This window comes from Myotis lucifugus, unplaced genomic scaffold (assembly GCF_000147115.1).
Source record: "Myotis lucifugus unplaced genomic scaffold, Myoluc2.0 scaffold_145, whole genome shotgun sequence".
Lineage (NCBI taxonomy): Eukaryota > Metazoa > Chordata > Mammalia > Chiroptera > Vespertilionidae > Myotis > Myotis lucifugus.
The window spans coordinates 2,693,285-2,709,941 of NW_005871193.1; the positions used below are offsets into that span (position 1 = coordinate 2,693,285).

General features: G+C 37.0%; 1 protein-coding gene across 1 annotated transcript in view; it reads right to left on the reverse strand.

Moving 5' to 3' along the window:
* LOC102435970 (testis-specific gene 10 protein-like) overlaps window positions 1-16,657 on the reverse strand; it is a 59,429-nt gene that overhangs the window by 39,337 nt on the left and 3,435 nt on the right. Inside the window, exons 3-9 of the mRNA XM_023758924.1 lie at window positions 13,312-13,377; window positions 11,764-11,931; window positions 10,660-10,812; window positions 6,437-6,607; window positions 6,270-6,347; window positions 4,804-4,955; window positions 80-195 (exon numbers count right to left, since the gene is read on the reverse strand). Coding sequence (XP_023614692.1) covers window positions 80-195; window positions 4,804-4,955; window positions 6,270-6,347; window positions 6,437-6,607; window positions 10,660-10,812; window positions 11,764-11,931; window positions 13,312-13,350 — 877 coding nt within the window. The 5' untranslated portion in view covers window positions 13,351-13,377. The remainder of the gene's footprint in view (window positions 1-79; window positions 196-4,803; window positions 4,956-6,269; window positions 6,348-6,436; window positions 6,608-10,659; window positions 10,813-11,763; window positions 11,932-13,311; window positions 13,378-16,657) is intronic.

The window sequence follows — 16,657 nt, forward strand, 5'->3', positions numbered from 1 at the left end:
CTATGTTATAACTGACGAGAATAAAACATTTTTCTACGAGACTTAGAGAAAAAGTAATATCAGGAAAAAAATAACTCACCGATTTTTTCATTCAAGCGCATAATTTTCCCCTGAGTAGGCTGTAGCTCATATTTTTTCTTTGCAAGGTATCGCTGAGTATTAGAAAGATCTTTTTCTGTATTTTCATATAAAAGTCTGTAAATATTTTAATAATAAAACTAATTCTGAAATTTTTATGTTTCATCAATCTCTTAGCTATTTAAATCTACAAACTTTTAAGAACAACAGTAAACATTTTTCCTTTTAGCATTTTCATAAAACCACATGTGCTCTGACCTGGAATCAAACCGGTGACCTCTTGGTGCATGGTCCAATGCTTACCAACTGAGCCACACTGGCCAGGCGAATCCCTATTTCTTTAAAGCTCCTCATTTGATTCCAATGTGCAGCCAAGGTTGTTAAGAAGTGCCTCCTAATGCTGCTTAACTCAGTGGGGCAACAAGCAGAAAGTGACAGTGACTTCAGTCCCCCATACTGTGAAGTTAATGTGGCTGACACGATGATTACCCCCTCAGCACCGCTTGACATATATCTTATCTCCATGGAAAAAAATATGTTCATAGGCCCAAATCATAAGACATTTGAAAGACCAGCTATTTAAACACACACACAGATTACAGAATGCAACAGGAGCAGATATATTAGGATAAATACATTAAAAATTAAATTAGACTAGTAAACATATTAAAAGAGAAAGATATTAACAATGTGAAAAAAGAACCAAGGAAAAAATATATAATAAGTGTGAAATAAGTATGAGAAATGTAGTAGTTGAAATAAAAAAATATACATGATGCAAATAGCAGAATATATATATGTGTGAATATATGGTCAATTAATGTTCAATAAATATGTCAAAGAATCCAATGAGAAAGGAAACAACTGGTACTGGAACAACTAGATTGCCATGTGAGGAAAAAGTGAATCTTGACCCCAAGATCACACTATATATAAAAGGCCTAACACAAAAGCTAAAACAATAATGCTTTGGTGAGAAATAATAAACATACATGTAAAAAGTTTTAACCAATTTTAGCAAATTTAATTCAAGAATATATAAAAATTATAATGCATAATGACCAAGGGGAGTTAATTTAGATATACAAAGTTGGTTTACAATGGAATATTAATGTAATTCACCATGTTAACTGACTAAAAATAAACAGTAAAAAAAATCATATCAATAGATTCAGAATAGGCATTTGTCAAAATCCAATATCCACCCTTCATGAGAAATCTCAGCAAATTAGGAACAGAAGAGAACATTTTCAACCTGACAATAGGCATCTACAAAGAGCCTACAGCTAAGACCACAATATTGAAAGATTGAACAAAGATGACTGTTCTCATCTTTCTATTCAACATTATACCAGAAATTATAGCCACTGCAATAAGACAAGATTGGATACTTAGATTGAAAAAGAAAAAGTAAAATTCTCTTTATTCATAGACAACATGATAATCTACATAAAAAACTATCCACATAATTTTTGTATAATCTACAAAAAAAACTATAATAATAAAAGCGTAATATGCTAATTAGACCAGACGTCCTTCCAGACGAAGCCAGGGCTGGGAGGGAAGCCCGGGTCCCAGGTGCCTGCTGGCGGCCAGAGGGAAGCCAGTGCCGGCAGCCGGGGGAAGGAAGGCCTACTCTTGCACAAATTTTGTGCATCAGGCCTCTAGTCTTAAATATGAGTTTAGCAAAATTGAAAAATACAAGAGCAATATACAAAAGTAAATTTTGCTTCTATATACTAGCAAAAAGCAATAGGAAACTTAAATTTATAATAGCATTAAAATATGAAATACTTAGATGTAAATATAACAAAGGGTGTGAAATATTTGTGCACTGAATATTTATAAAACACCGCTGAGAGAAATTTTTAAAGACCTAAATAAACGGAGAGATATTCTGTGTTTATGGATCAAAAGCTCAATATGTTCAACAATTCTTCCAAAATTTATCTATAGGTTCAACATAATTCTAATCAAAATCCCAATAAACATTTTGTAGATGAATGATTCTAATAAAGATTATTCTAAAATTTATATGGAAATGTAAAGGGCCTAGGACAGTCAAAACAATTTTAAAATGGAATAAAGTTAGACTTACAGACTTACTTCAAGACTTATTATAAAGCTTCAATTATCAAGACAGAGTGGTATCAGCATAAAGATGGAAAAACAGATCAATGAAACAGAATAGAGTTCAGAAATAGACTCACATATATGGTCAGTCAATTTTTCACTAAGATGCCAAGGCAATTTAAAGGGTGAATGGATAATCTTAACAAGTAAGAAGCAATGGATACCCATATACAAAAACAAACCTCTACTTTTAATCTCAGACCTTACATACTAGTAAACATTACTTCAAAAAAGGGTCATAGATCTAAATGTAAGAGCTGAAACTATAAAACTGTTAGAACAAAACAATACAACAGTTTATGGTTTCTTTAAAAGTTAAACATATATCCATCATATGGCTTAGTTATTCTATCTACTCTTAGTTATTTATCCAAGAGAAATAAAAACTTACATCCATACAAAGACTCATATAAGAACATTCATAATAGTTTTGTTTTAGCCCCAAATTGCAAACAACCAAAATGTCTACTACCCACGCAATGGAATATTACTCAGTGATAAACAGAAACAAACTCTTGATTATATGCGACAACATGAATAAAACTCAAAATAATTATGGTGAATAAAAGTAGCCTGACAAAAGAATATATACTGTAGGATTTCATTTATATAACACTTTTTCAAAATACAAATTTCTATGACAGAAGCAAATCAGTGGTTGCCTAGGGATTAGCAAGGTATGGGAGAGATTACAGAAGGGCATGAGAAACTACTGGGAGCGATGGTTAGGGCCACTATCCTGATTGTGGTGATGGTTTCACGGGTACATATATATCTCAAAGCTGACCAAACTGAACACTTCAAATATGTGCAGTTTGCACTAGCCAGTTTGGCTCAATGGACAGAGCATCAATCCACACACTAAAGGGTCACAGGTTCAATTCTGATCAAGGGCACGTACCTCGGTTGTAGACTTAATCCCCAACTCAGGTCTGGGCACCTGCGGGAGTCAACCAATCCATGTGTCTCTCTCACATTGACGTTTCTCCCCTCCCTTCCTCTCTCTCTGAAAATGAATTCAATGGAAAAATATCCTTGGGTGAGAATTAACAAAAAAACAAAAACCAAACAAATAAATTTGAAACGTATTGTCAAATATACTTCAATAATACTATTAAAAACAAATGTACACCACCATAGCTGATTTGGCTCAATGGATGGAACGTCGGCCTGCAGATTGAAGGGTACTGGGTTCAATTCCGGTCAAGGGTACATGCCCAGGTTTCAGGCTCGATCCCCAGTGGGGGGCGTGCAGGAGGCAGCCGATCAGTGATTCTCTCTCATCACTGATGTTTCTCTCTCTCTCTCTCTCCCTTCCTCTCTGAAATCAATAAAAATATATTTTAAAAAATATGTTTATACTTAAAATTAATTTAAAAAACAAACAAATGTACACCAAAAAATCTCCAATTATATATCTATCTGTTAAAATATTTTAATAAACTACTAAAAGACTTTCAAAAAATCTCTAATCACATGGGAAAATGCTTATTGTATACAGTTAAGTGAAATCACTTAAATATATCACTCAATATGATGTCAATTACATAGAAAGCTTATATACATAGAGATAAAAATATCTCTGGTTAGAAACAGACCTACATTAATAAAAGTCTTCCCTGGGTTATGGAATCGTGGGTGATTTAAATTTTCTTTACACTTTTCTCTATTTTCCAAGGTTTTTTTGTTGAGATTGTTTTATTTTATTACTTTTTAAATTTTACCTAAGATTGCAATATCCTTTTAAGCAGCAATTTAAAAAAAAAATGAAGGGAAGACAACGAGTAAATTTCTATCCTGATAGTGACTCCAATGTATGCACCATAGACCCTTGAAAGATCAAAGACTCCAGGAACTCATGTAAACCAAGTATTCTCTGTAACTTAGTAATTTGTTTCACACTCACATGAATTACTATTTTTCAAATGTTCATAGATGCACTGAAATTCAACCTTACTGAATCTATAGAAATTCTATTTTTCACATCAACAGATACTAAAAGTAAAACAAAACCACTAGCATGGAGAGGTCTTCAAAAACTTATTCACTTGCACTTATTGCCTGGAAATTCTCCTGCTACCATATCAGTATGTAGGAAGCGCTAAGCACAGTACTTGACATTCAGTTAATAAGTTCCATTACATGTTCCTATTTCTCTATGACTTTTTATTATATTCTAAACCACCCCTTTGCTAAGCTACTGTAAAACTTGTGCTTTATGTCTTCTTACACTGCTCAGACCACAGAACATAGTTTAAGCTATAAAGGTAAATTAACAATCAAATACCAAAGTCAATCATGCTTGTACCCAGGGTGGCTTTGTAGAAGCTATTTTTGTTAAACATTGAGGTTTTCTCCAAATGGAAGATTGAGACTACTAAAAGTTTGAGTCCTCGGTAAGTGTGGCATTATCAATCTGTGATTGATCTTGGGGAAATCATTTAATGTATGCTGAGTTTTCTACAACTGTTTCATAATAATCCTCCCCAAAATTCAAGTCAACAAATAACTTAATTACCATTATAAAATACACTACAAAAAGCAGAGTTATTTATAATAAACTATTAGTTGTTCAAAGGCAATTTAGTTTACCTCAAAGAATTATTCTCTGCTTTTTGTCTGCCAAGTTCACTTTTTGTATCTATTGCCTTTCTTGCTAGTGATTTCATATCTTTTCCCACAGTGGTTATTGTTTTCTTCGTCAAAGTCATATTTGACATGTGTTCCATAAGTTCATCATCAAGCTATACAAGGAGAATGACAAGGTTACTGCCATCACTAAAAGTGTCTTAATGATCTTCCTAAAGAGACATCCTCTCTTTGTAAAAACTGGTATATGACAAGATTCATACAATGATTAGACTTGAATACTGTGAAGGCTATATGGACAAAGTATTGTGGAGTAGGACCAAGAATAGTATATCCATCTACATTTTCAATCTGGTTCAATTTGACTTTAGCATACATATCTCTTTGCAGAAATGACTTATTTGTTGCTCAACATTAATTATAGATATAAAATGGAATTATGAAAAAAATTGTTTTTCCCCATCTGTTATTATTATTATTATTTTTAGTCATTATGTTACATAGATTCTCCCCCATTGGCCAAGATGGCAGCAGGGAGAGGTTCTTACACTGAACCACCAAAAGCTAGAAATAATAATGGAGAGGATCCCAGGCACCAAAAGCTAGAAATATGAATGGATAGAACCCAAGTACAACACAAGCTAGAAAATGAATGCATGGGCCCCAAACACACCAAAAGTTACCAAGATAATTAGATAGGGAAAAAAAAAGCCATCCCCTTCCTATCCCTCCCAGAACCCCGGGCTTGAGCAGGAAGAGAGACTGGTCTTTAGGATGGGAGTCTGCCATTCTCCCAGGTCATGTGGCTCCTGAATAAAAGCCCTTTCCTTTTGCATGAGCACCTGTCTCACAAATTTGGCTTTTATTGAGCCAGGCAGCCAAACCTCCATTTATTTGTTCAGTTACAATTATAACAACATAATACAGACACATTTATAAACATATTTAATTAAATTTGGTAACAGAAAATCAAATTCCCTTGTTTATATAGTCATACTATCTCAAATATATATTCATAGTATCTCAAATCTTTGATTACGAAAACAAGGTGATGCTTCGCATTTAAATTCATTACATATATTTTTCTCTTTAATTTTTATTTCATCATAATTTTTCTATCCTAGCTACTCTTTAGGTAAAATAATCCAGATTCCCTGCATCTGGCATTGTTATCTTTAATGAAACAGGGAGATGAAAAAAATGCTAAAATCTCTGAGAATGCAGCCCTAATGATTTTTTAAAAAAGAACTCACTCTGCAATCTAACATAAAAAAGATTTTGCTCACATTTTGAAAAGAAAATAAACAACAAAGAATTGACAATTTACACCAGATATACCACCTTCAATATTTTAGGATTACAAACCTTAGTTAGAACAATAAAATAACTTCTCTGAACAAAAAAAAAAAGGAAAAGGGGAAAGCCACTGACAGTTTATAGCCAAAAGTGCAAAAGTGATTTTTCTTTACATTAGGAACTGTGCACTCCAGATCCTCTATCCTTTGTTCCAAGTGAGCTTTCTCATGAAATGCTGTCTCTTGGGCAATCTGGTTAAAAAACATAAACAAAACACAGTGCTTTCAATGTCACTGCACTGAATTTCACACATGTTCCTATAGATAAAACTCTTTCAAACCTTTAGCCTTTCCCTCAGACTATCTCGTTCTGTGGTCATTCTTCGTAAATCAGTGAAGGCTATATCTCTTTCAGTCTCCACTCGTCGGAGGATGGCATGTGCTGTTGTTGATTTAGGAGACTTACAGCTTTTCATCATTTGTCGTCGAAGTTGAGCAATTTCTTCCTGTGCCTATTATTTAAATAGGTAGACTCCTATTTAACAAGCTTTAGAACAAATATCAATATAGCTATCTTATATCCAGTCAGTTAAAATCCAAACCTATTATCAATATGCATGGAGTAGGATAATGGCATAATTTTGACTTTATACAAATAAATACCAGAGATGCCCCCAAAATGCAAATGGATGTATACAAATAGAAGTTTGCTTCGCAAAAAAAAAATTTTTTTAATTTATTTGGAGGCAGTCAATGCAAGAGAAAATTATTTACTAAGAAATACATATAACTATTCACTTTGTGATATAAACATGAATTCAGTACAATTCAGGTAGAATACTGGTTTAAGAAATATTATCATAGTGTTCTAGTTTTTCTCTACATAAGTGTACATGCCGTAGTCATTCCTAGCTACCTTTACCTTGACAGAAAGGCCCACCAATCCTTACTGACAACCCAACATACTCTCTACATACTGTTCAACCATCCTCGGTTTCAAATCTATTCTACATTTGCAGATGATTTCATTTCCTACCTTGTGGCTTAAGTCCTTATCTTCCTTCCTCCCAATTGTAATCACTCTCTATTCAGCCAGTCTCCAAGTCTCAGAGGAAGATAAATTACCTCCCAATTTCCATACGCCTTCACCAGATTTCTGGACTTCATCTCCTGAAGTGTCTTCTAAGATATCCCTGACTCAACTATCATTATTTCCTCTCACTTCAAATAGCACTCTCTCCCCTGCCTTCAACCATGCAAAGGGCTCTCATATCTTGGAAAACTGTCACTTACTCCTCTTGTGTCCATTTACCATCCTATGACTATCTTTTTCTCTCGTTTAAGTGTCTCTACCATGGCTTGTTCCTTACTACACACTTCCTCATCCCACTCTAACTTAGCTCCCACACCCATCACTTCGCAGAATTACAACTAAGGACCTCATCAAATCTAATGGTTCTTTCTCAGTTCCTGTTCTTGATATTTTGGCAACATTTGACATTGTCTTCAACACAATCCTTGAAATTTCTTCCTCCTTTGGTCTTATACCATAGTTCTGCCTTAGTTTCCTGTCTTCTTTCATAGTTTCCCCTATCCATTGAATAAAACTTCCCTAGCTCTCATTCAGAGACTTCACCCACTCTGAAGGCTCAAAACTTACCTCTAAGCAGGTGACTTATAAATTTACCTATTCAGCTCTTGCTTTTCTCCCCAGTCCAGTCCCACATTTCTTACTACCTGATGGTAATTACTATCTGAATGTCCTCCATCTTTCTGAAACCAAACACATCTTTTCCATCAATGACTTTCCTCATTCTTTTTTTACTATCATAATTCTGCAGTCACTCAAAACAGAACTTCAAACATTTCTATTCATCCCCTCTTTTGCTTAAATCAAATCTTGTCTAGTCTTCCTTGATAGCATTATAGCTTAGTTCAGCCGTGGGCAAACTACGGCCCGCGGGCCGGAATCCGGCCTGTTTGAAATGAATAAAACTAAAAAAAAAAAAAAGACCGTACCCTTTTATGTAATGATGTTTACTTTGAATTTATATTAGTTCACACAAACACTCCATCCATGCTTTTGTTCCGGCCCTCCGGTCCAGTTTAAGAACCCATTGTGGCCCTCGAGTCAAAAAGTTTGCCCACCCCTGGCTTAGTTCCTGATGCCTCTCATGGACAACTGTAACAGCCTTCTAAAAAGTCCATGTTTTCTCCCTCATCCAGCTCTTTTGAAGGAGAGATTGTTATATAAGAATCTCTTTATATGTTATATAAGAAACATATAAAGATGTATGAGATAATACAAAATTATTGAAATTGTAAAACTGTGACTTTGGTCATATTCCTTCCGCTTTAAAAATATAAACTGCCTATTGCTTATAAAGCAAAGTATAAACCCTTGTTAAGGCCCAATGAACAGCCTTCTCTATATAGTCCAGAGCTGGTAAACTACACTGGCACATAGGCCAAACCCAACCCCATTCATCCATCCCTCAGTACTCAAACTCTACTGAGTCTAGGAAAGATTTCCTTAATCACCATAAATAAAAATATCCACTTATTTTCTTTTTACAATATCTCCTAGACTATTTACACTAAAATAACAAAAAATAAATACAAGGCAATATACTTTATCTCCCTAACTAGATTGCAACCATAGAAAACAATGTCTGTGAATGTTTTAAACTGTGCGCCATGGTACTCCATGGCTTAATGAGGCAGTGGGATGGATCACAGCAGCTTTTCATTAACTATTCTACACTTCAAATCTCAATATAAAATTATCTGAAGAAAAGGAATATGGCAAAGATTTGAAAATCACTTATACTATATGCAAGTATAGGATTTACAAGGCAGAGGTTTCAGTAAAATAATCTCACACCTTACACTAATGCACACAGGCTTCTCATTAAGGGACTTTCCTGCCCCCAGCAGTGGTCTTATAATCCTGCATACATACATTGGCTCAGGTTTCATGGCACAGAAAGACACCCAGGAGTTCTAATCAAAGCAAAGTAATCACTTACACACTTAGAAGTGGTAGTTGCTTTTTAAACTGCTCAAACTACAAATAAGAAAGCTAATTATAGAAGAGAATATCTATTAAATAGCTAATATAATGTTTAAAATTTTAAATATAATAAAATCTTATTGAAATGCTAAGAAGAAAAAGAAATGAACAAGATTAAGATTAGAAAGAAAACAGTACTGTGATTTAACCAAAAGGATTCCATGCTATGACATAGTATACACTGGGCATTTATTTTATATATTAAGATACTAGAGGCCTGGTGCATGACATTTGTGCACTGGGGGGGGGGGGGTCCCTCAGCCCAGCCTGTGTCCTAAGCCAGCAGGGGGACATCCCCCGAGGGGTCCTTAGGGTTCCTGCCACTGCCCCGCTTCTGGCTGAGCAGTGCTCTCCATGTGGGAGCGCACTGACCACCAGGGAGCAGCTCCTGCATTGAGCGTCTGCCCCCTGGTGGTCAGAGTGTGTCACAGTGACTGGTCATTCCGCCATTAGGTCAATTTGCATATTAGGGTTTTATTACAGTAGACTGATCCATTTCCATATGGGCCAATTCATCTTCAACAAGCTTAACTAAATGGCAAAGAGCAGACCCAAATAGGAGTCAGAAAATTTGGACTCTGAATCCTGCTGTTCTTGGGCAAATCAGTTAACCTTATTAGCCCTACCTCCTCATATATAATATGAAGCAAATAGGCCATACAACCATGGTATCCAAAGTCACTTTGGTTATTTAAAAACAGATTATTAACCTTGACTTCAAGTTAAAGTAAAATCCACTGAGGCAAACTTTAAAACTTAAAAAACAACACAGTATCTGAATCTTATCATTTTATTCCCTTAGAGTAGCAAGCTCATAACCTGCACAAACTTGCTGTAATTCTTAATAAAATTTGATATTTTAAATGAAATGATGTTGGTAATGTATGGAGTTTAATATCTGCTGAGTGAAGAAATGAATTTTAAGCTAAAAATAGAGAAACTACAAACTGATTTTACTCTCTGAAATTAAACAAATTATATGGCAGTTTCTAAAGTGACTGATAGTATATCAAAATGATATGTTAGCATTTTTTAATCCCCAATCTTTTATGGGCATGGGGATATCATATATATGTGTGTGTGCACATATACTGTATTGGAAATATATTACATTTCATTAAAAATATCTTAAAAACAGCCCTAACTGGTTTGGTTCAGTGGATAGAGCATCGGCCTGTAGACTCAAGGGTCCCAGGTTCAATTCCAGTTAAGGACATGTATCTTGGTTGCGGGCACATACCCAGTAGGGAGTATGCAGGAGGCAGCTGATCGATGTTTCTCTCTCATCGATGTTTCTAACTGTCTATCCCTTTCCTTCCCTCTCTGTAAAAAAATCAATAAAATTTATTTTTTTTAAAAAAATGGTAAATTAAATACCTTTGTAATGGTAAATTAATTTGATTGGCAGACTTAAGCATACCCAAAGAATTATATATCTCTACAATTAACTGTCATTACTTACATATATTGTTTCCTTATAAACAACCTTACCTGTTCATAAAGAAGGAAGGTCTTATTTCTCTCAGATGTAAGAGTCTTGATATTACCCTGAATTTCTGCCAAATGACGCTCATATTTTTCCAGCATGCATTTAAGTTCTTCACGGTCTCTTTTCTTCAAAAGCTCTACATCACAGTTTGTACCCTACAATTATTATATAAGAAATTTGAAATTCTTCGACCTGTATATGAATAGAAAAGTACTACTGATGGCAGTACACAGTCTCCACTTAAGCAAACATCCTATATAATAAAACCCTAATATGCAAATCGACCTAAGTGGGGAACGACCAGTCGCTATGACTCGCACTGACCACCAGGGGGCAGACGCTCAATGCAGGACCTGCCCCCTGGTGGTCAGTGCGCTCCCACAGGGGGAGCGCCACTCAGCCAGAAGCCGGGCTGATGGCTGGTGAGCGCAGCGGCGGTGGGAGCTTCTCCCACCTCCACACAGCACTAAGAACCCCTCAGTGGACATCCCCTGAGGGGTCCCAGACTGCAAGAGGGCACAGGCCGGGCTGAGGGATCATCCCCCCTTCACGAATGTCAAGCACTGGGCCTCTAATGACTATATAAGGTAAGGAAATGATGAAAGAAAGTTTAAAATTCATCTCTTTTAAATTTGTATTGATTCATTGGTATTAGAGAGAAAAGAGGGAGTGATAGAGGGATGGAAGGAGAGGGAGAGGGAAAGAGAGAGGGGGGGGCAGGGAGGGAGGGAGAGATCAATCTGTTGTTCCATTTAATGCATTCATTGGTTGCTTCTTATATGTGCCCTGACAGGAGATCTAACCCACAACCCTAGTGTATAGGGATGACACTCAAACCAACTGAGCTAGCTGGCCCAGGCCAAATTACCCCTCTTTTAAACAATTTCCCCCCAAATTGCTCCACATTTGTCTGATTACCTCCCAACCATGACAAATGCTAGGGACAGAGAACCAATTTCAATGATCCACTGTCCATCAAAGAGACCTCTCTTTGATATAGCAAGTCATGCTAATCAACCTGAATTACTTCCAGATAAGCCAAAGAAAGAAGTCAGTCTTTGAGCAACAAACTCCAAAATATTTATTTATAACTTTCCAAAACCTACCCGAGAAGATGGAGACGGGCGGCTTGGGCCTTCAGATGTACTTTTGATCATCTTTCTCAAATTTTGAGCTTCACTCCTGTAGTAATTTCTGTCTGCTTCTAAAGTCTTGACAAAGGAATCAAGTCTGGAAGGAGATTTATTTTGTGCTTTTTCAATCTCTAAAATTATCTTGCCAGGAAGGAAAAAATTAGGCCATTATTTCAAGCTAAACTTCAGCATCATTTACTACATGAAGTCGAACACAAAAAGAATCCTTAAAAACAATAAACGTGGTGAGTTTTGAAAATAATTGTTAAAAATTATAATTTTAAAAAAGCAGTTAGATATCTTTCTTCTCCAGCATTTCTGAATGTTCTATATATTTTTTATTGTGACATTTGACATTATTTTTTAATTTAAATTCTTTATTGTTTATAGTGTTACATAAGTCTCCTTTTTCCCCCATTGACCTCTCCCTGGCCGCTCCCACCCCCCAGCACATGTCCTCATCCCCCTACTGTCTGTGTCCATTGGTTATGCTCATATGCATGCATACAAGTCCTTTGGTTGATCTCTTACCTCCCCTCCCAAAATGTTCTATATTTTTATTAAACTAAACATACCCCTAAATGTACTCAATAATTTTGAAGAAAAAATGGTAAAGAAATTTCAGAGAGGCCAGAAATGTCCACAGATATGGTTACAAATCCTAGAAGTAAAATTAATTCACTTAGAATAACTTGTATAGCAACTAAGTTTTTTTTCACTAAGTATTCAAGGGATGGATAAATTAATGCTGGAAACATTTCTTTCACAACATTTATTTTACCAAAGCTATATTGGGAGGAAATGACAAATATATTTACAGAGGTGTTTTAAATATTTTAAATAATAACATTAAAATGTCTAAACAGAGCAGTTTTCATTTCACATTGTTAAAGAAAACATATTACTTAGAATTAAACTAAAAATTTGACTTACAGAAATTTATTACTAAGAATAAAAGTTAATGTGTAGCCTAACCGGTTTGGCTCAGTGGATAGAGCGTCGGCCTGCGGACTGAGAGGTCCCGGGTTCGATTCCGGTCAAGGGCATGTACCTTAGTTGCGGGTACATCACCAGTGGGGAGTGTGCAGGAGGCAGCTGGTCGATGTTTCTCTCTCATCGATGTTTCTAACTCTCTATCCCTCTCCCTTCCTCTCTGTAAAAAATCAATAAAATATATATTTTTTAAAAGTTAATGTGTAGACAAATTCATGTTATATTTTGAGAATTAAATTACTCAGTTATCATTCTAAATCAATTAACAGCTAAGGGCATTAAAAAAAAACAACCAAAAGTTCTTTCCACCTCTACGAGTAATGATGACACGAAGCAAGAACAGCATTGCTCTTACAGATGGGAGTACCCTTGTGCACCCGGCAGAGAGGGCTGACTGTAGAACACAAACATTTTTTATTGCTCACAAAATTCATGAGAGTCAAAACATACGTACAATTTTTTGTAGTTTTATTATACTAACAAAATAAAAATTATTCCTTAACATCTATTGAAGAAAAATATACTTACAGATCTAAGTCTTCCTATTGTATCTTCCAATACTATCATATTATTTTGTTGGCAAGTGAACTCAATCTGAAAATCGAGCCAAAAAGAAAATACTTGGATTTTAAATATCTGAGCTGATTTAACTGGAAAGAGAGCATCAAAAGAGTAAGCCACTTAAAAATAAAAACATGCAGACAGTGAATATTTTACAAAAGAAAAGATACACTACCTCTTTATGTTTACCTAGGGGAGAGAGGGGGGTGGTAGTAGTAGTTGTGTGTGTGTGCATGCACTTTGGATGGGGGAGCACTTTATTTCATCTTTGATTTCAAATTATAGTCATGCTGGATAGAGCAGTCTTGATTGCAGGTACTTGCTTTCCATTACTTTGAATACTTTATGTCAATCCCTTCTGGCCTGAAGTGTTTCTGTTGAGAAATCAGCTAAGAGCTTTATGGGAACTCCCTTATAGAGGAATGACTATTTCTCTCTTGCTGCCTTTAAGATTTCCTCTTTGTCTTTAACCTTGGCCATTTTAATTGTGATGGTTTTGGTGTGGGTCTGTTTGGGTTCATCTTGATTGGGACTCTCTGTGCTTCCTGAACTTGCGCGATATTTTCCTGAATCAGGCTAGGGAAGTTTTCTGTCATTTCTTCAAACGGGTTCTCTTTCACTTGCTTACTTTTTTCTCCTTTAAGCTGGTTGTCTATAGAGGTAAACCTGATCACCATGTAGGAGACACTGTGCAGGCACTGCCCACCCCACCCCCCTCAGGTGAGGTTGTTCCCCGAGGGTCTGGAGCCTGAGATCCCTCTTTGTGTGTGCCATTTGTGTGTCTAGTTGGGTCAGCTCTGGTGTGGTCTGAAGCCCATCACTAGTTGTGTTGATTCTGGGTCCTCTTGGGTGGGTTTCAGATAAAGGTCACTGGCCTTTGGCTACCTGTCTATAGCTATCACTCTGTTTTCTGTTTGTGTCTGTGTCTACTAGACCTGGGATGGAGGTAGGTGGGGGGGTCAACCTGTGTAATGGGTTGGCTTCTTCAAGCTTAGAGGTCAGGGCATATCTGTGGAGAGACAGAGGTTCCCTGAGGTCCCCTCCATCTGTCAACTATTCTGCCTCTCCCCTGAGGTTGCTTGGTCTTCCTGCAGAGCCTTCTGAAAAAGGTCTGTAGGCTTAACCCAGGCGAGCCTAACTCAGGCTAGTACGCCCCCTGCTTGGGGATTACACAGCCAGGCACTCAGTGAAGGGAAATCAGTCCCTGCTTCAAAGCCAAACCCCTGTCTCAGCCACAGTCTCCAACTCTAGTTCCATCTGTCTCCCTGACAGAAGCCTCCCCAGTAGACAGTCCAAAAATCCCAGCTCTGCACAGCAACAATGACCCTGAACCACTAAACCAAGCAGAAAATCAACTCTGCATGCAACTCTGATTTCTATGAGGCTGTTCTCAGTGAAGCAGGGCCCAAATTCCCAGTTCTGCTTGGGCTCCAAACCCTACAGTGCAGGCTAAAAATCCCAGACCTGCACTGCTCCTGTCCCCAGCAGGACGGGGCAAGAATGGTGGCTCCACAGGTGGGGGGAGGTGCTCTGACCTTGTACTCAAGGTGGGAGAGACTGTTCCATTTTCCCCCAATCCACACAGTTCAGTCACTGACTAGGGCTCTGCCCAATGCCTTTCCAGAAAATAGAGGGTCTCTAAAAGTTACTGCTGGGTGCAGCCCATAGACTTCTTCGCTGGACCCAAACATGGTTGTGCAGCAGTTGGAGGCTAGAGCCAACTTCTCTGGCTGGGGCTGCTAACAACAGGAGCACTTCTTCACTTAAAAGGTGAGGTCCAAGTCTCCCAGGCAGACAGAATCCCTCTGATTCCCTCTGCCCAATGCTTCACGGGCTCTTCTTCCTGCCTCTCACTCTGAGTTGGGGAGCCCTGAGTGGGGTTGAGACCCCACACTCCCAGGCAGAGGGAGCTTTCCAGCTGCAATATCCCTCTGGCCTCAGCTGCCACACCTGCTCGAGAGGGGCTTTCCCTTTCCATGTCTGTGCTCCTCTTACCAGTCTCTCTGTGGCTTCTTCAATGCTCCTGAGATATAATATTTCAGATCAGCTACACTTCAAGTTTTTCAAGTTGATTGCTCTGCACTGTGCTGGGAGCAGGTGCACGCAGTCCCCAGCTAAGCTGCAGCCATCTTGTATCCCTCAAGCTGCTTTTCAACGTCCTTCAAATAGTTTAGTAGCATCCATGACAAGATAAATAAAATTCACAAGTTAAAAGCATACCATTCTTACCTACTCTCTCAAGTAGTTCTAAGAACCTCCTCAAGGCAGCATTGTTAAAAAAGACTGTGTCCTTACATTAAAGTAGTAAACTTCACATATTTAAATATACCATTATTCAGACTTTCCACTAATTCAAACTTACTTACTCTTTCTAAATAAGTGAGGTTACTGCATAGAAACACCATCCTCAAGTTCATTAACTGGGCTCTTATATTACTGTAACAAATAATACCTTCAGTAACACTCATGTTCTCAGCCTAATCATTTAATTGTTTGTATCATATGCTACCAGTAGTACATTAAAATGATGTTTAAGAAATAACATCTAATGACAATTAGCTTTGGGGGAAACTACCTTATTACAGACACATTTACTAATTTGTTGCCTAATGAAATCAAGTCAAATAAGCTCGTTAAAAATTCAATAGGTTGCTTTTCAGCTTTCAAATCCACTCTGTGTCTTCCTTATAAACCATCAGCAATGAGAAACGAAACTGTCTCCACTTTATAATAGTGTTGAAATCCTCAGTTTCTAAATTTCACGGTGGAGTAATAACAGAAACTCAATCAAGAAATGAAATGTTATCAAAATGTCACAGAGCTACAGTAATTAAAGTAAGGTAGTAGTGGCACATGAATCAATGAAACCAAACAGTACAGAATTTTTAGCCACACACATATGTGAATTCAGCACTTCAAGTCAGTGACTAAAGAAAGGACTAGTTAACCCTAATTCATAGAACAAAAAGAAATCCCAGAGGATTAACTTTTTGAAAATTATTAAAAAGTATTAAAAGAAAACTAGAAAATAGTCTTGTAGTTCTTGAACTGAGAAAGCCTTCCTAAACAAGAATTAAAATGAGGCGAAGTACAGAGGATTTTTAGGGCAGTGAAACTACTCTGTTTGATAGTATAATGGTGGATAAATGTTATTTTACATTTGTCCAAAACCACAGAATGGACAACACCAAGAGTGAACCTTAATGTAAACTGTGGATTCTGGGTAATAATGACGTGTCAACGCAGGCTCATCAATGTAACAAATGTACCGCTCTGGTGGGGGATGTTGATGATGGAAGAGCTATGCATGTAT